The sequence below is a fragment of the Boleophthalmus pectinirostris genome, unplaced genomic scaffold, assembly GCF_026225935.1.
Source record: "Boleophthalmus pectinirostris isolate CB_2022bp ecotype Guang Dong unplaced genomic scaffold, ASM2622593v1 HiC_scaffold_2, whole genome shotgun sequence".
NCBI lineage: Eukaryota > Metazoa > Chordata > Actinopteri > Gobiiformes > Gobiidae > Boleophthalmus > Boleophthalmus pectinirostris.
Genome location: NW_026571152.1, coordinates 11,103,097 through 11,126,552, shown reverse-complemented (window position 1 = coordinate 11,126,552; position 23,456 = coordinate 11,103,097). Strand labels below are relative to the sequence as shown.

General features: G+C 45.0%; 1 protein-coding gene across 1 annotated transcript in view; it reads left to right on the top strand.

Annotated features, from left to right (window-relative positions):
- LOC110173986 (DENN domain-containing protein 5B-like) overlaps nt 1-23,456 on the top strand; it is a 55,172-nt gene that overhangs the window by 479 nt on the left and 31,237 nt on the right. The window contains 7 exon segments of the mRNA XM_055155336.1: nt 11,002-11,061; nt 13,673-13,770; nt 20,062-20,230; nt 20,369-20,469; nt 20,634-20,753; nt 20,755-20,808; nt 21,647-21,845. Of these exon segments, the coding sequence (XP_055011311.1) occupies nt 11,002-11,061; nt 13,673-13,770; nt 20,062-20,230; nt 20,369-20,469; nt 20,634-20,753; nt 20,755-20,808; nt 21,647-21,845 (801 nt within the window).

The following is a 23,456-nucleotide window of genomic DNA, read 5'->3' as shown; positions in this document are numbered from 1 at the left end:
AACTTTTTACTTTTAGTTCAGTGGAGACTGGGGCACAGAGGCTGAAATGATCCACGTGAGTCTAGTGACGGTGTGTGGAGTTTAAAAACACAGTGGAGCACTTCCTGTTAGTGTTGGTATCGTTAAGAAGTGACCAATACGATAAACTGGGACTAAACCAGGACTAAACCAGGACTAAACCAGGACTAAACCAGGGACTGAACCAGGGACTGGACCAAGACTGGACCAGGACTAAACCAGGACTAAAACAGAACTAAAACAGGACTGAAACAGGACTGAACGAGAACTGAACCAGGACTAAACCAGAAATGAACAAGAACTAAACCAGGACTGAACCAGGACTGAACCAGGACTGAACCAGGACTGAACCAGGACTGGACCAGGACTGAACCAGGACTAAACCTGGGACTGAATCAAGGACTAAACCAAGACTGGACCAAGACTGGACCAAGACTAAACCTGGGACTGGAACAAAAAATCGATACAGAAATCGATACAACAGCCCGCGATACCAATACTGTATCATGACATTAAATGATACGATATTTTGGTATTTCGGTATTTTCGCGCACACCTACTTCCTGTATCACCACGTGACATCACAAGGTGGAACAGAGTGTGAACTTTGTGTGTTAAACATGTGTGAGTGAAACAAAACCCAACTCCAGGTCGGTGTTGGAGGAGCGAACTACTTACGTTTTGTCAGTTTTGTGTGATACAGAACTTTTTAAAATAACACTGTATTTACGGATTAAAGCCACACTGCGGAACTTCTGGAGGAGGGTCTGCTGCCCACTCGTTCCCACGGTGATGACAGATTTGTTTTTGTTTTTGTGTGATCAGGGCCAGTAAATGTTTAAAATGTAATTCTAATATTACAAAAATTACAATTTAAAATTCTGAAAATGTCACTTTTTCTGTCTTCTCAAAAAAAAAATAAATTAAATAAAATAGTAATAATAGTAAAATAAAGAAATAACAAAATAGCAAACCAATAATTAAATAATAATAATAATAATAATAATAATAATAATAATAATAAAGAAATAACAAACTGGCAAATCAATAATTAAAATAAAATAAAATAAATAAATAAATATAGATATAATTTATAAAGAAAAAAAGAAAATGGAGGCGGCCTGAACATTCATATAGAACATTTTGTACAAGACGATGTGTTTTTGTTGGATTTTTTAGTTTTTGTTGTTTTTTGGTGTAGGTTGGCTTTCATTTTTTTGTGTTTTTAAGTCCAGAGATCGGCCGATACTCACATTTTCAAGGCCGATACCGATTGTTTAGCATCCAGAGAAACCGACGACCGATAAACTGCTGATATTTTTGAGCCGATTTTTTTATTTATTTATTTTTTTTTCTTCAGACTTCCCCAACAGCCTGTTTTACCACAAAATAAATTTAAATAAAGCTTTGTGTTTTTTTGGGTTTTTTTTTTGTGGCATCGACCAAAACTAAATCTGGGCCTGTGGAGGTCAAAGGTCGAAGGCAGATTTGATAAAAAGTCCAAATATCGTTCTGTCTCCACGGAAACGGTCCATGTCCCCGTCGTTCTCTTGAATTTCAATTAAAAACGAAAAACTGTAAAATGTGAAAACAGTTTATTTCAATTTTCTGTTTTTGTGTAAAAAAAAAAATGATTTTGACCTCAAATTACAATTTTTATGTAAATCAGGACTAAACCAGGACTAAATCCTGACTGGTGGAGGTTGCTGGTTCAATTCCAGCTCCCACAGACGAGTGCTGTTGTCGTGTCCTTGGGCAAGACACTTACAGTTTATCCTGAGGTTGTGGGTTAGATTCCGGCCCCGGACACGTGGCCCCGGGGCCCCAGCGGCGACATAACTCACATTCTAACACCAGCGGCATCGTGGGTAATCTGTAGAGACTGAACCAGGACCTGAACCGGGTCTGAACCAGGACTGAACCAGGACTGAACCAGGACTGAACCAGGACCTGAACCAGACGCTAGACTAGGGGCTAGACCAGAGGCTAGACCAGGGACTAGACCAGAGACTAGACCAGAGACTAGACCATGGGCTAGACAAGAACTGAACTGAGACTGGACCAGGGACTAAATTAGGACTAAATTGGGACCAAACCAGAGACTAGATCAGAGACTAGATCAGAGACTGAACCGGAAGTAAATCTGGGACTCAACTGGGACTAAACCAGGGACTAAATTAGGACTAAACCAGAGACTAAACCAGGACTGGACCGGGACTGAACCAGGACTATACTAGGACCAAACCAGGGCATAAACCAGGGACTAAACCGGGACTGAACTGGGTCTGAACCAGGGACTTAATTAGGACCTGACCAAAAACTAAACCCAGTGACTAAACCAGGACTAAACTGTTCATGTCCCGGTAAATTAGGACCAAAACCGAGGCTAAACCAGGACTGAACCAGGACTAAACCAGGACTAAACCAGGGAGAAAACCGGGACTAAACCAGGACTAAACCAGGGAGAAAACCGGGACTAAACTGGGACTGAACTGGGACTAAACCAGGACTAAACCAGGGAGAAAACCACGACTAAACTGGGACTGAACCAGGACTAAAATAGGACCTACAGTCTGCCTCTTTCTCTTGTTTTCCTGTTTCCAGTTAATCCTTTTACAACTAATCCACAATCTCTCTCTCCGTCCATCTCTTTCTCTCTTTCTCTTTTTTTTCTCTCTCTCTTTCAGAAATACTTTTTTATTCCCTCGTTTTGGGGATTACTCTGGATTTTCGTTTTTTAATCGTGTGAGCGAACGACGACTTCCTCATTTTTGTGACTCTGCCGTGATTCAAACAGTTTCGGTGTTTCGCTGTTTTCATCGCAGCTCGAACTTCTGCACCTGCCCAAAACCAGGTCCTAAAACCGGGTCCTAAAACCGGGTCCTAAAACCAGGTCCCAAAAAAACACATCCCAAAACCAGGTCCTAAAACTGGGTCCTAAAACCGGGTCCTAAAACCGGGTCCTAAAACTGGGTCCTCATCCTGAAACCAGAATCCAAACCAGATCCTCGTTTTTCCTCACATCTGGATCTTAAAAAAAAAAAAAAAAAAAAAAAAGTCCCATTTTCAGGACGGAGCAGAACTTTTCCTGAATGTGTTTAGAACTGGTTAGGACCTGGTTAGGACCTGGTTTGGACCTGGTTTGGACCTGGTTTAGTTTAGACCAGGGACTAAACCAGAACTAAACTGTCCATGTCTCAGTAAATTAGGACTAAACCAGGACTAAATTATGACTAAACCTGGTCTAAACTGAATTGGGTCTGAACCAGAGACTAGAACTGAACTGGAACTGAACTGGGACTGAACCATCACTAAATTTGGGACTCAACCAGGACTCAACTGGGACTAAATCAGGACTAAATCCAGAGCCTGAACCAGGGAGTAAATTAGGAATAAATTAGGACCAAACCAGAGTTTGGACCTGGTTTGGACCTGGTTTGGACCAGGTTTGGACCTGGTTTGGTTTGGACCTGGAGTGGACCTGGTTTGGACCTGGTTTGGACCTGGTTTGGACCTGGTTTGGTTTAGTTTCGTTCAGAGTTGGTCTTTGAGGAGGAGGAGGAGGGTGGGGGGCGTGAGGAAGGCGACATTTTGGGGTCCTCTCTGAGCGTGACCTTTGACCTCGGCTCCATATGTTGCGTTTGAGAAAAACAGAAAACAAAAGGAAGACGGACGGGTCCAGAAGTTTACAAAAAAAAAAACAAAAAACCAAAACACAATAGTTTCACTAGAACAGGAAAACTTCAGACGTCGCCCCAAAAACCTCCAAACATTTAAAGAGGGAGTATTATACAGACGTGGGCTGTTAAAGACCAGTGTTATTTGTTTATTTATTTATTTAAAATATTCAGAAATGTTTTAAGCGGCAAATAGATTCTGACGTATCGTATAAATTGATATAATCTGTCTCCTCGCTCTCGTGACTCCTCCTAGACCGGGACTAGTCTGGGACTAGTCTGGGACTCGACTGGGACTAGTCTGGGACTAAAACAGTGTTGAATAATGCAGGACTAGACTGGGACTAGTCTGGGACTCGACCGGGACTCGACTGGGATTAGACCGGGACTAGACTGGACTAAAGCAGTGCTGAATAATGCAGGACTAGACTGAGATTAGACTGGGACTAGACCAGGACCAGACTGGAACCAGACTGGGACTATACCGGGACTAGACTGGAACCAGACTGGGACTATACCGGGACTAGACTGGGACTAGACCGGGACTAGACTGGGACTAGACCGGGACTAGACTGGGACTAGACCGGGACTCGACTGGGACTAGACCGGGACTCGACTGGGACTAAAGCAGTGCTGAATCATGCAGGACTAGACTGGGATTAAACTGGAACTAGACCAGGATTAGACCAGGATTAGACTGGAACCAGACTGGAACCAGACTGGGACTAAACTGGGACTGAACTGGGACTAGACTGGGACTAGACTGGGACTGGACCTGGACTTGACTGGGACTTGACTGGGACTAGACTGGGACTAGACTAGGACTACACTGGGACTAGACTAGGACTAGACCGGGCCCAGAGTGTTGTATGTGTGAGTCTCGTGCTCGGTCACATGACTCTGAGCCGTGTTATGTCAGACTCTAATCCCTTTACATAATCCCAGTCCCGCTCACACTGACCTGCCCCCCCCCGGCCCCGCTCACACGACCTGCCCCGGCCCCGCTCACACCGACCTGCCCCCCCGGCCCCGCTCACACCGACCTGCCCCCCCGCCCCGCTCACACCGACCTGCCCCCCGGCCCCGCTCACACCGACCTGCCCCCCGGCCCGCTCACACCGACCCCCCGGCCCCGCTCACACCGACCTGCCCCCCGGCCTCCACCGACCTGCCCCGCTCACCTGCCCCCGGCCCCGCTCACCGACCTGCCCCCCGGCCCCGCTCACACCGCCCCCCGGCCCCGCTCACACCGACCTGCCCCCCCGGCCCCGCTCACACTGACCTGCCCCCCGGCCCGCTCACACCGACCTGCCCCGGCCCCGCTCACACCGACCCCCCCCCGGCCCCGCTCACACCGACCTGCCCCCCGGCCCCGCTCACACCGACCTGCCCCCCCCGGCCCCGCTCACACCGACCTGCCCCGGCCCCGCGCTCTGTCTTTGTGCCCTTGGGCAAGACTCTTTATCCATGAGCGAGCCTGACATAAATACAGGACGAAAACAAACACTTACACCGACGGGAGTTAAAATCTGCATTCAGAACATCCTCGTTATTCACCAAGTTTATGAGCACTTTTCACTCCAGAGCCCACAGAGTAAAAAGTGGAGTGTTAAAATCGACTCTCACAGAATCAACTTTAAACATTTCTCTGTGTTTATCTGAGTCCAATCTGTTCTAGAGTTAATTTAACAGTTTTGGAAATGTTCTTTAAGTAACACTGGACCAAAGTTCCTGTTTAACCCCAAAATCCAGAGTTATATTAATGTTTTGAGAGTAAACAGATAACACTTTGTAGAGTTATCCTGATTTAACTAAATAACACACAGAGGAGTTTTATTTTTACACTTTGAGTTAATTTAAGATGAAATTATGAACAAAACTGGTTCAAACTGGTTCTACTCTCACGGGAGTTTGAAGTGGTGACATGAGACAAATTAACACTAGATAAAGTTGAATTAACATAGATAAGTTGAATTAACACTAGATAAAGTTGAATTAACACTAGATAAAGTTGAATTAACACTAGATAAAGTTGAATTAACACTAGATAAAGTTGAATTAACACTAGATAAAGTTGAATTAAACATAAAGAATTAACTAAAGTTGAATTAACACTAGATAAAGTTGAATTAACACTAGATAAAGTTGAATTAACACTAGATAAAGTTGAATTAACACTAGATAAAGTTGAATTAACACTAGATAAAGTTGAATTAACACTAGATAAAGTTGAATTAACACTAGTGGAATTTGAATTAAGTGGAGAAACAAAACAGACACTTCACAAGAGGATGAACCGACACAGAGGAGAGAGCAACACAGGACCTCAGTCTGATGTTCATCTCCAAATAAAAGGACACGGACTCAGACGACAGACATAGTTTTTGTGTAGGTTTGCATTTGATGAGGGGCCGACTTCACCCAGGTCCTGGTCTGGACCTGAGCCGGAGGAACTGACCTGCTGTTCTTGATTTGGGTTGATGAAAGAAAACACAGGGAGAACACGCAAAACTCCTCACAGTACGGAACGGAGATTGTACTTTTTAAACATTCGTTAGTTATCCCAGATGACACTGTTTTCTGCTCTGGATTGAACCAGGACTAAACCAATTTTCCTCAAACATGTGAATGAAACAAAACAAACTCCAGAATCCGTGTATCGTTCGTTCATTTGTTTTTCAAAATAAAATCAAAAGTCAGAAAACGAAAAAACAGTTTTCTTCATTATTTGTCTCCAAAACCAAAATAAAAAAACAGATAATGATTCGTTTTTTCAGTTTTTGATTTTGTGTTTAAATGAAAAATGGAGAAAAAAAACAGATAACGACCGTTTCCTGTTTACGTGACTCTGTGACTGCGATGCTGGACTTTTGCGCCACATACGGACTGAACCAGGTCCGGGACCAGACCGGGACCAGACTGAGACCAGAGCAGGACTGAGACTGAGACCAGACCGGGACCAGACCGAGACCAGACCAAGACCAGACCAGGACCACACCAGGACTGAGATCAGGACTGAGACCAGACCGGGACCAGACTGAGACTGAGCAGACTGAGACAGACTGAGACCAGGACCAGAGGACTGAGATCAGACGAGACCAGACGGACCAGACTGGACCAGACAGGACTGAGACTGAGACCGGGACCAGACCGGGACCAGAGCAGGACCGGACCGGGACCAGACCGGGACTGAGACCAGGACTAGACCAAGACTAGATTGGGACCAGGTCGTTATCCATTTTTTCCATTTTTCATTTAAACACAAAATCGAAAACTGAAAAAACAAATCATTATCTGTTTTTTCATTTTGGTTTTGGAGACAAATAATGAAGAAAATTGTTGTTTTTTTGTTTTCTTTTTTTGGTTTTATTTTGAAAAACAAATGAACAAATGATACACGGATTATTCTCCAGGTCTGTTCTCGAGGAGGAAACAGCAGAACACGACTTAAACCTCACAGGAGTCAGTTCTGTTTGATCCTGGACGTTTAATCCCTCAGATATCGGTCCGTGCGCCGACCTGCCGATATATCGAGCGGCCCACGTGTGGGAACGAGACTCTGAGACTTTGTTCTTTGTTCTGCGCAGCTCCAGCTCAGCCTGGACTCTGCTCCGTCTGAGTCACAGAGGCTGTAAACTCTGATCTGTCAACACAAACACACGTCCCACTCTCCGCTCGCTCCGGCCGCACAAACTCAGGCTTTTAACAAGAAAAATGTCACGAATACAACGATACGATTTTCCCACAATTCAATACGTGTCTCGATACACGGGTAGGCCTGTAACGATAACAAATTTTGCAGGACGATTAATTGACCAAGAATTTATTGCGATAAGCGATAATATTGACATTTTGAGACCAATTTCAACTAATATAATGAACATGGAATAAAAATGCAAATACATCTTCTCAAAGATCAATAAACTTTTACTTTCTAAAGAACATTTAACACAGGAACTGCAAGACAAACAAAAACAACAGGCCTAAATAAAACAGACTTGTTAACCCAGGACTAGTCTAAAATCCGTGCATCATTCGTTTATTCGTTTTTCAAAATAAAACCAAAAATAAGAAAACTAAAAACCAACAGTTTTCTTCATTATTTGTCTCCAAAACCAAAATGAAAAAACGGATAATGATTTGTTTTTTCAGTTTTCGATTTTGTGTTTACATGAAAATGTTTACGTGACTTCTGTGACTGCGATGCCGGACTGAACCAGGACTGATCCAGGTCCAGGACCAGACCGGGACCAGAGCAGGACCAGACCAAGACTCCGAGCTTTAACTCCGAGCCTCTGCAGGGTCCGAGCCTCAGCTTCAAGCTCTGGCCCTGCCGTGGGCTCTGAGCCTCCGGTCTGGTCCCGGCCTTGTCCTGGTCTGGTCTTAATCTGGTCCCGGTCTGGTCTCGGTCTGATCTGTCTCAGTCCCGGTCTGGTCCTGGACCTGGACGCCGTTTCCCGTCTATGTGACTTCCGTGTCAGCGAAGCCGGACTTTTACACTGCATACGGACTGAACCAGGACTGATCCAGGTCCTGGACCAGAGCGGGACCAGAGCGGGACTGAGACCAACTCCAGTGGTCCGAGTGGTTCTGTGTCATCGTCTGTGCGCTGGTCCCGTGCGGTGAAAGTGAGAATGTTCTGTGGACTACAGGTCCGGACGGGCTGATCCGGTTCCTCCGCGCTCAAGAACCGCGGCTGGTTCCGAGGTGGTGCAGCGTCCGGACAGAAGCGTGAGTCCAGTTTGGTCCCGGCCTGGTCTCTGTCTCAGTTCCGGTCTCAGTCCCGCTCTGGTCCCGGTCTGGTCCCGGACCTGGATCAGTCCTGGTTCAGTCCGACATCGCAGTCACATAAACGGGAAACGGCTGTTATCAGTTTTTTCCGTTCTTCATTTAAACACAAAATCGAAAACTGAAAAAACAAATCATTATCTGTTTTTTCATTTTGGTTTTGGAGACAAATAATGAAGAAAACTGCTGTTTTTTCGTTTTCTTATTTTTGGTTTTATTTTGAAAAAAAAAATGAACGAATGACACACAGATTATTTCTCTATGAGGGAGCCTCTCTTCTGTCTGGTGTCGTGTCGGTTCGGTTTCGGGATTTCTGGTTCTCCCGGGCGCTTGGTTAGTTCTGTCGCTCGGGTTTGGGTTTATGTCGGCTGTTGGGGTTTGGGACATTTCTTCTCGTCGTTTGCGTTTCGCTGCATTTGACGCACGAGGCTGTTGAGACGTGTCCCGCTCACCAGTGCTGATTCGACATCGTGACTTGTTTTGGCGCTCGGCGATGAACAGTTTTGTTACTCGATTCGATTTCGATATGTTTTAAGACACAAGAAAAAGATTCTCACATATTTTTTTTTATTCATGTACAGCTGGAGTTTCTGTGTGAAGTGTTTTAGTTCATTTGGTTTGATGAGTCACAGAATTTTTATGAAATGAAAATAAGACCAGAGTTTCTCAGAGTGTTTTATATTTTATACTAAACCAGTCGACTCTTCACTAGGGCTGGGCATTCGATTATTACATTTTCTTAAGAGAATTAACAATCGATATCGAATATCGTTGCGTTGCTTCTTATCATATGTGTTTCATTTCATATTTAAAGCTGCTCTGTGTAACTTTTCTGGTAGAGGGTCCTGGTTTAGACCTGGTTTAGTCCTGGTTTATTCCTGGTTTAGTCCTGATTTAGTCCTGGTTTAGACCTGGTTTAGTCCTGGTTTAGACCTGGTTTAGTCCTGGTTTAGTCCTGGTTTAGACCTGGTTTAGACCTGGTTTAGTCCTGGTTTAGTCCTGGTTTAGACCTGGTTTAGACCTGGTTTAGTCCTGGTTTAGTCCTGGTTTAGTCCTGTTTAGACCTGGTTTAGACCTGGTTTAGACCTGGTTTAGTCCTGGTTTAGTCCTGATTTAGACCTGGTTTAGACCTGGTTTAGTCCTGGCTTATTCCTGGTTTAGTCCTGGTTTAGTCCTGGTTTAGTCCTGATTTAGACCTGGTTTAGACCTGGTTTAGTCCTGGTTTAGTCCTGATTTAGACCTGGTTTAGTCCTGGTTTAGATTTGGTTTAGTCCTGATTTAGACCTGGTTTAGTCCTGGTTTAGTCCTGGTTTAGATTTGGTTTAGTCCTGGTTTAGTCCTGGTGTGAGGACAGACTCAGAGCTCAAGACTCACCAGGACTAGACCAGGACCAGGACTAGACTCACATCTGGACTGAAACTCAATCAAAACATGTGAAAGTGAAAGAGCTTTTTAAAGAAACCTACATCCTGACAGCTGCAGCTCCAAAACTAAAACATGACAATATCAGAACCAGAAACAAAAGTGATGTGGTTCAAAAGACTTGAAAAGATCGAGTTTGACAACAGACACGTCCCACTGGGAAAACAAACATGGAGGTTTGACGCTCACTTTTTCGGAAAATCCTTCCCAGTGTGAATTGTACGACGACTGGAAGTCTGAGATTCGTGACACATGTTTTGTCCAGTTGTTCTTTTCATCAGTTGATTGACAGGACAAGGGCACTTCAGGGGCCGATCAGACTAGAGTTGGGGCCAGAGTCGCCTCTGTGACAAGGAGAAACATTAGTGGATCAGGATTTTGGAGATTTACAGAAATGTACACGACACCTGAAACTACGATGTGTTTATTAACGCTCTGCTCCTCTGTCTCCTGTGTGTGTGTGTCTGTGTATGTGTCTATGTGTTTGTGTGTGTCTATGTCTATGTCTGTGTGTCTGTGTGTGTGTGTCTGTGTGTGTGTGTGTGTGTGTGTGTGTGTCTATGTGTGTGTGTGTGTCTGTGTGTGTGTGTGTGTGTGTGTGTGTGTGTGTGTCTGTGTGTGTGTGTGTGTGTGTGTGTGTGTGTGTGTCTGTGTGTGTGTGTGTCTGTGTGTGTGTGTGTGTGTGTGTGTGTGTGTGTGTGTGTGTGTGTGTCTGTGTGTGTGTGTGTGTCTGTGTGTGTGTATGTGTGTGTGTGTGTGTGTGTCTGTGTGTGTGTGTGTGTGTGTGTGTGTGTGTGTGTGTGTGTGTCTGTGTGTGTGTGTGTGTGTGTGTCTGTGTGTGTCTGTGTGTGTGTGTGTGTGTGTCTGTGTGTGTCTGTGTGTGTGTGTGTGTGTGTGTGTGTCTGTGTGTGTGTGTGTGTGTGTCTGTGTGTGTCTGTGTGTGTGTCTGTGTGTGTGTGTGTGTGTGTGTGTGTGTGTGTGTGTGTGTGTGTCTGTGTGTGTGTGTGTGTGTGTGTGTGTGTGTGTGTGTGTGTGTGTGTGTGTGTGTCTGTGTGTGTGTGTGTGTGTGTGTGTGTGTGTGTGTGTGTGTGTGCAGCTCTGTGTCGGTATCTGGAGTCGGAGCGAAGCGGCGAGTCCTGCCCCGAAAACCACACAGGTAAAACTTCTCGATTCTACTTCATTTTTTTCCAGCTCTGGACGGGGCCAAACACACTTCAGCGGCCAAATGTGTCTCCAGAAACGATGCAAATTCACAAACTCAGACACGAGTTTAAACGAGGCACAAACGGAAAAAAAAAAAAACGAGTTGTGAGAAACAAAGACGAATGTGTCGTCATCAAACGCGACGCAAATAGAGAAACGACGCCAAGAACAAAACGATGAAAACCAAGAAAAAACGAAAAACCGTCTGCAGCTCTACTGTGTTCATATTTTGAGCGAACGTGAACTGAACTCTCTGTACTTCTGCCCGACGAACGAACTGTGAGCCAGTTTATTCTGGACTCTGAACGGCAGTGAGTCAGTTTGGCGCCACCTAGTGTCTCTGCTCAGTTTCATTTCTCTCCAGCGACTAGATCAGGAATCAGAATAAACTAGACCAGGAGAGTCAAACTCATTTTGGTCCGGGGGTCGTGTCCAACCGACTTTGATCCAAAGTGTCTGGATCAGAAAACTCATGTCATATAAACCCCAAAAATAACAATAAGTTCAAATATTTGTGCAGAGAAACACAAATCTATTACAGAAATCTTTTTGAATTGATGAACTCTTTCTTATTATAATATTATAATATTATGAACAACCTGAAACTTCAAGAAAAATACAATTTCAACACAATGTTTTAACATGAACTTGTCTGTAAATAGGAATAAGTCCATTTTTGTTGTAAAATCCTGCACTCGGCTCCACTTTTCTCATGTTGGACATTTTTCTGATGAGTGTGTCACGGTCAACAGTCAAAACGATCGTCCTTTAAGAGCGTTTGGAAAGAGACAAGTCTTCATTTGTGCTGCTCTGGTGGGAGGGGCCACGTACAGAGACGCTGGAGACGCTGCTGTGATAAACACCACAGAAAATTAACAAGATTTTAATAGAAAATATCATTAAAATATTTTTGTAGAAAATCAGCCGAGGGCCACATTAAAGGTCTTGGAGGGCCGGATCTGGCCCCCGGGCCGAATGTTTAACACCTGTGAACTAGACGATTTATAAAAACCCCAGAAGTGTGAGTTCAGGTAAAGTTGAGTCAAAATTAAAAAACTGGGACTAAGTTGTGGGACAAACAAAATATTTATTGGAGAATTTTCACCAACATCTGCATGTTTTCTCTTCTTTCTAGATCTGTAATGTTAAATCTTTTCTTATTTAAATTCAAGTTTAATCATAATTTTGCTTAAACATTGAATCCAGAATAAACAGAATATAAAATAATAACAACATTTTACATAAATCGTGTCTCTGTAGTCGATCTGTGTGCGGCTGCAGATTTGATACAGATTTGATTTGATCTCATGGGACAAATATAATTATATCATGGGCCAAATTTGGTCCCCGGGCCTGAGTTTGATGTGTACGAAATCAAAAGAAACAAGACACAAATCCTCCACACAAATAACCACAAGGACGGAGAGAAACGAAGAGAGAGAAAGAGAAAGAGAGAGAGAGAGAGAGAGAGGAAGAGCTGAAGCGATGTGACGAGTTTGACAGATCCTCAAGAATCATCACAATAATGAACAGAAGAAAGAGAGGAGAAGAGAGAAAGAAGAGAGAGGAGGAGGAGAGGAGAGACGGAGGAGAGATAGAAGAGAGAAAGGAGAGACAGAGGAGGAGAAGAGAGGGAGGAGAGACAGAGGAGAGGGAGGAGAGAGGGAGAAGAAAGGGAGCAGAGAGGGAGGAGGGAGGAGAGACAGAAGAGAGGAAGGAAAGTTAGAGGAGGAGAAGAGAGGAGAGAGAGACAGAAGAGAGGGAGGAGAGACAGAAGAGAGGGAGGAGAGACAGAAGAGAGGGAGGAGAGAGAGAGGGAGGAGGAGAAGAGAGGGAGGTGAGACAGAGGAGAAGAGGGAGGAGAAGAGACGGAGGAGAAGAGGGAAGAGAGAGAGGAGAAGAGAGGGAGGAGAAGAGAGAGAGGAGAGAGGGAGGAGAGAAGAGAGAGGAGAGAGAGGAGAAGAAGAGAGGGAGAGGAGAGAGACAGAAGAGAAGGATAGAGAGAGGGAGAGGACAGAGTTGAAGCGATGTGAGCAGTTCTCCGCTGTGGGTCGGACAGATCTTTATGAAATCATCACAATAATGACCGTGAGAGACAGAAGAGAGGGAGGAGAGACGGAAGAGAGGGAAGAAGAGAGGGAGAGAAGAGATAGAAGCGAGGGGGAAAGAGAGAGGAAGGAAGGAGATAGCAGAGAGGGGGGAAAGGAGGCATGGAGAGAGAGGAGAGAGAGTTGAAGTGAAGAGCTCTCAGCTTTAGGTCAGAGGTCCTCAAGTGACAAAAATGACCACGAGACGAGAAGACGAGAAGAGAGGGAGGAGAGGAGAGATGGAGAAGAGGGAGAGAAAGAGAGGAAGGAAGGAAGAGAGAGGGAAGAGAGTTGAAGTGATGTAAAAAATCTCTCAGCTGTGGGTTAAAAGTCAACAATAATAAAACCAAAAGTGTGTTTTTCCTTCTGCGTTCAGCGCGTCCTCACAACTCACCACCGTCACTTTACACTAACTAATGGCATGCTAACGTGCACTACCTGAATTTCTTGGTTTTTGTGTTTTGTGTTCTGTGTCAGAGCCGGGTCTGGAGCACACGACGTTCCGCTCCAAAGTTCTGGCTCGATTCCCGGAGAATGTGGACGGAAATCCCTTCGACCAGGACGCCGTCAGTATGGTGAGAGTCCTGGTTTAGTTTCTGGTTTAGTCCTGGTTTTAACCTTGGTCTAATACTGGTTTAGACCTGGTTCAGTCCTGGTTTAGACCTGGTTTAGACCTGGTTTAGACCTGGTTTTAGACCTGGTTTAGACCTGGTTTAATCCTGGTTTAGTCCTGGTTTAGATCTAGTTTAGACCTGATTTAGATCTAGTTTAGTCCTGGTTTAATCCCTGGTTTAGATCTAGTTTAGACCTGGTTCAGTCCTGGTTCAGTCCTGGTTTAGTCCTGGTTTAGTCCTGGCTTAGTCCCTGGTTTAGTCCTGGTTTAGTCCCTGGTTTAGTCCCTGGTTTAGTCCCTGGTTTAGTCCTGGTTTAGTCCTGGCTTAGTCCCTGGTTTAGACCTGGTTTAGACCTGGTTTAGACCTGGTTTAGTCCCTGGTTTAGATCTAGTTTAGACCTGGTTTAGTCCCTGGTTTAGACCTGGTTTAGTCCTGGTTTAGTCCTGGTTTTAGTCCCTGGTTTAGTCCCTGTTTAGTCCCTGGTTTAGTCCTGGTTTAGTCCTGGTTTAGTCCCTGGTTTAGTCCTGGTTTAGTCCCTGGTTTAGTCCTGGTTTAGTCCCTGGTTTAGACCTGGTTTAGACCTGGTTTAGTCCTGGTTTAGTCCCTGGTTTAGTCCCTGGTTTAGTCCCTGGTTTAGTCCTGGTTTAGTCCTGGTTTAGTCCCTGGTTTAGTCCCTGGTTTAGTCCCTGGTTTAGTCCTGGTTTAGTCCTGGTTTAGTCCCTGGTTTAGTCCTGGTTTAGTCCTAGTTTAGTCCCTGGTTTAGTCCTGGTTTAGTCCTGGTTTAGTCCCTGGTTTAGTCCTGGTTTAGTCCTGGTTTAGTCCTGGTTTAGTCCTGGTTTAGTCCTGGTTTAGTCCCTGGTTTAGACCTGGTTTAGACCTGGTTTAGACCTGGTTTAGTCCCTGGTTTAGTCCCTGGTTTAGTCCCTGGTTTAGTCCTGGTTTAGTCCTGGCTTAGTCCCTGGTTTAGTCCTGGTTTAGTCCCTGGTTTAGTCCTGGTTTAGTCCCTGGTTTAGTCCTGGTTTAGTCCTGGTTTCGTCTTGTTTTTTCCACCTGCTCGAGTTTGTCATAAATATTTAATTTCTAGTCTCTCCTTTCGTTGCCGTGGAAACCTGACGCTGTGAGATCACGTTTAGACTAAGTCCAGATCGAGACACAGACACACAGACACAGACACAGAGACACAGACACAGACACACACAGAGACACAGACACAGACACACAGAGACACAGAGACACAGACACAGAAAGACACAGACACAGACAGACACACAGAGACACAGAGACACAGACACAGAGACACAGAGACACAGACACAGAGACACAGACACACAGACACAGACACACAGAGACACAGACACAGAAAGACACAGACACAGAGAGACACAGACACAGACAGACACAGACACAGACAGAGACACAGACACAGAAAGACACAGACACACAGACACAGAGACACAGACACAGAAAGACAGAGACACAGACACAGAAAGACACAGAGACACAGAAAGACACAGACACAGAGACACAGACACAGAAAGACACAGACACAGAAAGACACAGACACAGAGACACAGACACAGACACACAGACACAGAGAGACACAGACACAGAAAGACACAGACACAGAAAGACACAGAGACACACAGACACACACAGACACAGAAAGACACAGAGACACAGAGACACAGACACAGAAAGACACAGACACAGAAAGACACAGACACAGACAGAGACACAGACACAGAGACACAGACACAGACACAGAAAGACACAGACACAGAGAGACACAGAAAGACACAGAGACACAGACAAGACACACAGACACACAGACACAGAGACAAGACACACAGACACAGACAGACACAGACACAGACACAGACACAGACACAGAACACAGAAAGACACACAGACACAGACACAGAAAGACACACAGACACAGAAAGACACACACACAGACACAGACACAGACAAGACACACAGACACAGACACAGACAAGACACAGACACAGAAAGACACAGACACAGACAGAGACACAGACACAGAGACACAGACACACAGACTGAAGTCCAGACTTTGTCCATCCATCCAGTGACTTCAGGAAAGTTTCATCCTCCTGGTGTCACGTTTCTCTCTCACTCCAAACTTTCTTTCTGCTGCTCGATTTCCGTTTTCAGCTGCAGATTTCACGACTTGCAGTTTGTAAATCTGCAGAACCTGATTTAGTTTTCGGGGGCGTTTGTGTTCAGTCGTCTCAGTCTTTGTCTTTATAAGTTTGTTTAAATGTTAAATTGTTCAGTGGTGCAGAAGTAACGGTGCGAACGACTGACATGATCCAGACAGGACAGAGGCTCTTTCTGCAGGAGACATGCGCAGTAGAGCCAAGTGACAGTGGTACAGGAGGAACAGGAGACTACAGCGCCCTCTTGTGGCTCTCAGTCTGAACATTTTAATCTATAAGTCGCAGGAAACACCCAAACCATGAAAAAAGTGCCACGTATAGTCCGAAAAATACAGTATGTTTACATGTCTGTGTGTGTTTTGTGTGAAGGAGTGTGAATTTTATTTTTTTATTTTTTATTAGTATTTCTGGTCCTGTAGTTTTTAATTACAGCCACATGACACGACTCCAGCAGAAGATTGTGAAATAACAGATTGTGGTGAAAAAAAGGGAGTTTTAAACGCAAAATTATGACAAATGGACTAAAACTTGCCCTTAGGTCTTAATAATAAAGCGTTTGTCAGACAGTAACCCAGCTCCAGGTGTTTCTGAGGAGGAACATTAGAACATTAAACCTCACTGGACTCTGAACAATACAGATTTAATCAGATCCTGCAGTTTGGCCTCGGGGTCATAAACCAGTTCTTCTCATTCTCTGTAGTTTGAACACGTCTGAGTGGGAAAAGTTCCCACAGTCACACCTGAACCTGAACGCGTCACCTGAGCCTTAAAGCCGCACTGTGGAACTTCTGTGGAGGTGGAGGGTCCAACAAACGCTTTTCTCCACGGAGATGTTGTTGCTTTGTCTGGAATGTTCCACAGTATGACATTAAACCTTTCTATCTTCATGGAGACCAAACCACACCGAGTTCCAGGTCAGATCTGTGGAGAAGAGTTACAGCCGAGAGGTCCCGGGTTCGACTCCCGGTCGAGCCCCCAATTCGTTCATTCGTTTTTCAATATAAAACCAAAAATAAGAAAATGAAAAAACAACAGTTTTCTTCATTATTTTTCTCCAAAACCAAAATGAAAAAACTGATATTGATTTGTTTTTTCAGTTTTTGATTTTGTGTTTAAATGAAAAATGGAAAAAAACGGATAACGGGTTCACGTTTACGTGACTTCAGTGACTGCGATGCCGTTTGCACTGCATACGGACTGAACCGGGACTGAGACCGGGACTCAGACCGGGACTGAGACCGGGACTCACACGGGACTCACACTGGGACTGAGAGTGGGACTGAAACCGGGACCAGAGCGGGACTGAGACTGGGACCAGACTGGGACCAGACCGGGACCAGACCGGGACCAGAGTAGGACTGAAACCGGGACCAGAGCGGGACTCAGACCAGGACCAGAGTGGGACCAGAGCAGGACCAGACCAGGACTGAGACCAGGACCAGACCAGGACTAGACCGGGACCAGACCAGGACCAGAGTGGGACTGAGACCGGGACCAGAGCAGGACCAGACCGGGACTGAGACCAGGACCAGACCAGGACTAGACCGGGACCAGACCAGGACCAGAGTGGGACTGAGACCGGGACCAGACCAGGACCAGAGCGGGACTGAGACCGGGACTGAGACCGGGACCAGAGCAGGACTGAGACCAGGACCAGACCAGGACTAGACCGGGACCAGACCAGGACCAGAGTGGGACTGAGACCGGGACCAGAGCAGGACCAGACCGGGACTGAGACCAGGACCAGACCAGGACTAGACCGGGACCAGACCAGGACCAGAGTGGGACTGAGACCAGGACCAAACCAGGACCAGAGCGGGACTGAGACCGGGACTGAGACGGGACCAGAGCAGGACTGAGACCGGGACCAGACCAGACCAGAGTGGACCAGAGGGACTGAGACCGGACCAGAGTGGACTGAGACCGGGACCAGAGCGGGACTCAGACCAGGACCAGAGTGGGACCAGAGTGGGACCAGAGTGGGACCAGAGTGGGACCAGAGTGGGACCAGAGTGGACCGGGACTGAGACCGGGACTAGAGCGGGACTGAGACCGGGACCAGACCAGGACCAGAGTGGGACCAGAGCGGGACTGAGACCGGGACCAGAACGGACTCCAAGCTTTGACTCTGAGCCTCCGCGGGGTTCGGGTCCTGCTCTGGTTCCCGTCTGGTCCCAGACCTGGATCAGTCCTGGTTCAGTCCGGCATCACAGTCACAGAGTCACGTAAACGAGAAACGGTCATTATCTTTTTTTCATTTTGGTTTTGGAGACAAATAATGAAGAAAACTGTTGTTTTTTTGTTTTCTTATTTTTGGTTTTATATTGAAAAACGAATGAACTAACGACTGATTGAATTAACACACAATGAGTTTTGTGCCCCAAAAACAGGTCATGTAGGCTTAGACAAAAACAAGAGTAAAACTAAAGGACACATAAAAAACTAAAACACAAGTTCCCCAAAATAAAACCACATAAACCCACGAACAGAATCCAGTGACCAAATAAAATAAAGCACAAAACAGAACTAAACTACAGAACTACACAAACACAAACACAAAATGACAGACTGACCACCAAGACCAGAGCCCCAAACAGGTGCTGCAGTCTGCTTAAATAAGGGGGAGGAGTCTGGAGGTGAGACGGGATTGGCAGGTGTAGAAGTGCTCCACCAATCACAGAGCAGGACTCACACAGCAGGATCCATGGAGACAGGAGAGGAATTAAAACACAAAACAACTGAAAGAACTGCAGGTCTGGGGTCTATAACACGCCTCCAGCATCAGCTCAGTTCTAAAGTCCTACTGTGAGAGAGCCTGAAAAAAAGTATTGCAGTAGTTACTTTCTCTGGTAACTCATTGCTTTACAGTGGAGTTACTTTTGGGGAGAAGTAACTAGGCCCGGTTAAGCAGAAGTAAACATCAAGGCCAAAAATTCAAGTGAATTCATCTGATATAAAAATGTATTGAACAGATACATATGTACTCTAGTTTATCAAACTGTTGACCTTTTTTCTGTACCATTTTTGGTTCTAAAGTTCCATCTGTTTTAAACAGACCATGTATGAAACATGGAACAAAAATTATTTCCCAAATTTCAAAGACCTGCAAAATCATGTAAATAAATGTTTTGTCATCATATCTTGTGTTATTCCATCTTTGAACTGTTGATGAAGGGACAGGATAAAAAAAAAAAAAAATGTATTTAAAATGATAAAAATGTTCTTGGAAGGACTGACATATTTTATAGAAATAGTTTCTTTCATTTTGAAGTAATATTAAAGTTTTCAGAAGAAAAAAGTGACAAATGATGTAAAATCCTGCACCTTCTACTTGTTTGTACAATTTTTCCCTCCGTTACTTTTCCCTCCGTTACCATGAACCTTTCTTAATAAAAAATCTCATGAGTCAAAAAGTAAGAGGTTTTTCAACCTAATCTTGTACCATATGGTAGAAAACTATATGAAGCAAATATTCAAACCAGTTTGTTAAGGATATGGAAGTGAGAACCAAGAGTTATCACTGTTTGGATTTATTGCCCAAAAAGTGCTGCATATTTCATTCCCTCCGTTACCAACATGAGTTTTTACATTTTTTGTCTTGAACTTGAAAGAATCTCACAGGTTTAACTTGACCCTGTTGGAGTGTAACTCTTTCCTACATTCTGATACTTTACTTATTTCAATAGTTCCTCTAGTTTCTGAATAAGAGACATTTGAATGTCAAAAATCTGACCCTGTTTCCCTCCGTTACCACTTGACCCAAACTAGTAACTTTAACTAATTACTTTTTTAGAGTAACGAGAAAATGCTGAAATTTCAGCATCAGCAGGTGCCAGGGTTTAGGGAGAAACGTTCAGATCAGAGAAACATTTTAGGTTTAAACACTTTGGATTTCGGTTTTGAACCAAAACCCAAACGAGAGAATCACATGACGCTTCTGCTTCTGATCAGAGAAACATCTGGAACCAAAACAAACTTAAAACAGAAATAATTGTCCATCAGGTCAAGTTTTTTGTAATTTGAGAATAAATCAGTATCTCTCTCTCTTCTCCTTCTCTCTTTCTCTCCGCAGCTGTGCATTCCCGACGGTCTGTCGTTCCACACTCGTCCTCTCCCTCCGCGCTTCCACTCGTTCCTCATCACTCGTGAGGACTTCAGTCGGACGTACGGCTTCGTCCTCACCTTCTACGAACGGGTGAGCGTCGCCGTGGAGACGCTGCTCCACCTCCGACACCCGACCCGCAAAGACCAGGACCAGGATCAGGACCAGGACCACAGCGGAGACCGGACCAAAGACCGGACCAAAGACCAGACCAAAGACCAGACCAAAGACCAGACCAAAGACCAGACCAAAGACCAGACCAAAGACCAGACCAAAGACCAGACCAGAAACTCTCCCTCCAGCCCGTCCTCGTCCTCGTCCATGGACTCCCTGTCGAGCGGGGGCGGTGGCGCAGACCCGTGCCCGTCCGAAGGCGTCGTCGAGCAGCCGGAGCGGTTGGAGCGGGCGGAGCGGTTGGAGTGGTCAGAGCGGGCGGAGCGGGCGGAGCGGTTGGGTCAGAGCGGTCAGAGTGGTCAGAGCGGGCGGAGCAGCCGGAGCGGTTGGAGTGGTCAGAGCGGGCGGAGCGGTTGGAGTGGTCAGAGCGGTCAGAGCGGTCGTGCGGCGCCCTGTTCGTGCCCAAAGCTCTGTGCATCATCGCGCCGTTGCCTTTTATGGGCGCGTGCCGCAGCTTCCTGTGGCAGCTGCACCGCGCTGTGATGTCCAGAGACTCCGCCCCCTCTGCCCCTGGAGAGCTACGTGTACAACCTGCTCTACGAGGTGAGAAAGTACTACAGATACTACTACTACTAATACTACTGCTACTACTACTACTGCTGCTGCTACTATAACTACTTATAATAACTAGTCCTTACTTAGCCTTAATAAATCATGAACAAAGACTTAATTAATAATGAACAAAGATTTAATTAATAATGATTCATGCTTAGTAAATGCTTAATAAAGCCTAATTAGTCTTCACTTTAGAAAATCTCTCAAAAAGACTTAACAGATAACAGCTGCCTGAATGATCATTGTATTGCATTAATAGTAAATCATTCTCTCATAGTTTATTAATGATTAATAAATGCTCAAATGGTTAGTTCATGAGTAATTAAGTATGAAATAATCATGAGTAACTATTTACAGCACAGGCAAATTAAGTGCAAGTGCTAATTAAGTAGTTACTAAGTGTGAATCATTATTAATTAAGTCTTTGTTCGTTATTAATTAAGTCTTTGTTCATGCTTTATTAAGGCTAAATAAGGTGTAGTTATTATAAAGTGTTACCCTACTGCTACTACTACTACTACAACCTGCTCTACGAGGTGAGAAAGTACTACAGATACTACTACTACTACTACTAGTACTACTACTACTACTACAACTACTACAACTGCTACCTGCTCTATGAGGTGAGAAAGTTCTACAGATACTACTACTACTACTACTACAGCTACTACTACTACTATTACTACTACCACTACTACAGATACTACTCCAGATACTATGATAGTACGCTGAGGTCGCAGGTTTAACCCTGGGTGTGGGTCAGGTGGATGATTTTCACTCTGTTGTTGGAGTTAAATCCTCGTGTGATTCCGGTGTCGTCCTGTAGGTGCCGCTGCCCGCCCCGGGACGCTCTCTGAGGTTCCAGGGCGTGTACGAGCCAATCGTGTGCCAGCGCCCGGGGCCCGCCGAGCTCCCATTGGCTGATTTCCCCCTGAGCGACGTCATCGCTCTGCTGGGATTGGACAACCTGGTCCAGGTGTTCACCTGCACGCTGCTGGAGATGCAGGTGCTGCTCTACTCCCACGGTGAGAGGAACATGTGGAGATCTGATCTTTTAAAGATGCACTGTGGAACTTTTCTAGAGGGTCCAACACCTGTTCTGTCTCCATGGAGATGTTCTCAAGTCGGTTTAGATCAATATTGTGATTTACAGTGTCACAGTTAGAACAGAACGATCCTCAGAGGTCAGAGGTCAGAGGTCAGACACACAGGGACCATCAGGCTGGTGTTAAGTGTCAATCACATCATTCATAATATTTATACACACACACACACACACACAGACTATATATACACACACAAACACTGTACACACACTATACACACACACACACACACAGACTGTATATATACACACACAAACACTGTACACACACTATACACACACACACACACAGACTGTATATATACACACACAAACACTGTACACACACACACTATACACACATACACATACACATACACACAATGTACACACACACACTATACACACACATACACACAGACTGTATATATACACACACAAACACTGTACACACACACACTATACACACATACACATACACATACACACACAATGTACACACACACACACACTGTATATATACACACACACACAGACTGTATATATACACACACAAACACTGTACACACACACACTATACACACATACACATACACACAATGTACACACACACACTATACACACACATACACACAGACTGTATATATACACACACAAACACTGTACACACACACACTATACACACATACACATACACACAATGTACACACACACACTATACACACACATACACACAGACTGTATATATACACACACACACTATACACACACACAATGTACACACACACACTATACACACACATACACACACTGTATATATACACACACACATAACACACACACACACACACACACTATACACACACATACACACAGACTGTATATATACACACACACACTATACACACACACACACACAATGTACACACACACACTATACACACATACACATACACACAATGTACACACACACACTATACACACACATACACACAGACTGTATATATACACACACAAACACTGTACACACACACATATACACACACACATACACTGTACACACACACATACACACACACACACACATGTACACACACAGACTGTGGGGGCAGATTATTAAAGTATTTCAGTTTAATCCAAATGTGTTTGTGAAACAGCAGCGATGTCAGAAATGATAAAAATGTTGATAAATCCAGAGAGATTAAGGTCAGTGAACGTGAAGAGAAGAAGAAGTCGATCAGAGACGGATGAGCCCAAACGAGAGATGAGACGAGATGGACGCTGCTGCTGTGGTCGCGGTCGCGGTCGTGTCGTTCTGTTCTGTTCTGTTCAGTCTGGAGCTCAGTTTGACAGTTTGAATGTGTCAAGAAGAAAACATGAGGAAATAATAAAGAGAGAGAGAAGGAGGAAGGAGATAGAGAGAGAGGAAAGGAGGAGTGGAGTGAGAGAGAAGAGCGAGAGAAGCAGGAGAGACAGAGATGGAGAAGAGAGAGAGAGAGAGGGAGGAGAGACAAAAGCAGGAGAGAGGAGGAGAGAGAGACAGAGCGTAGTG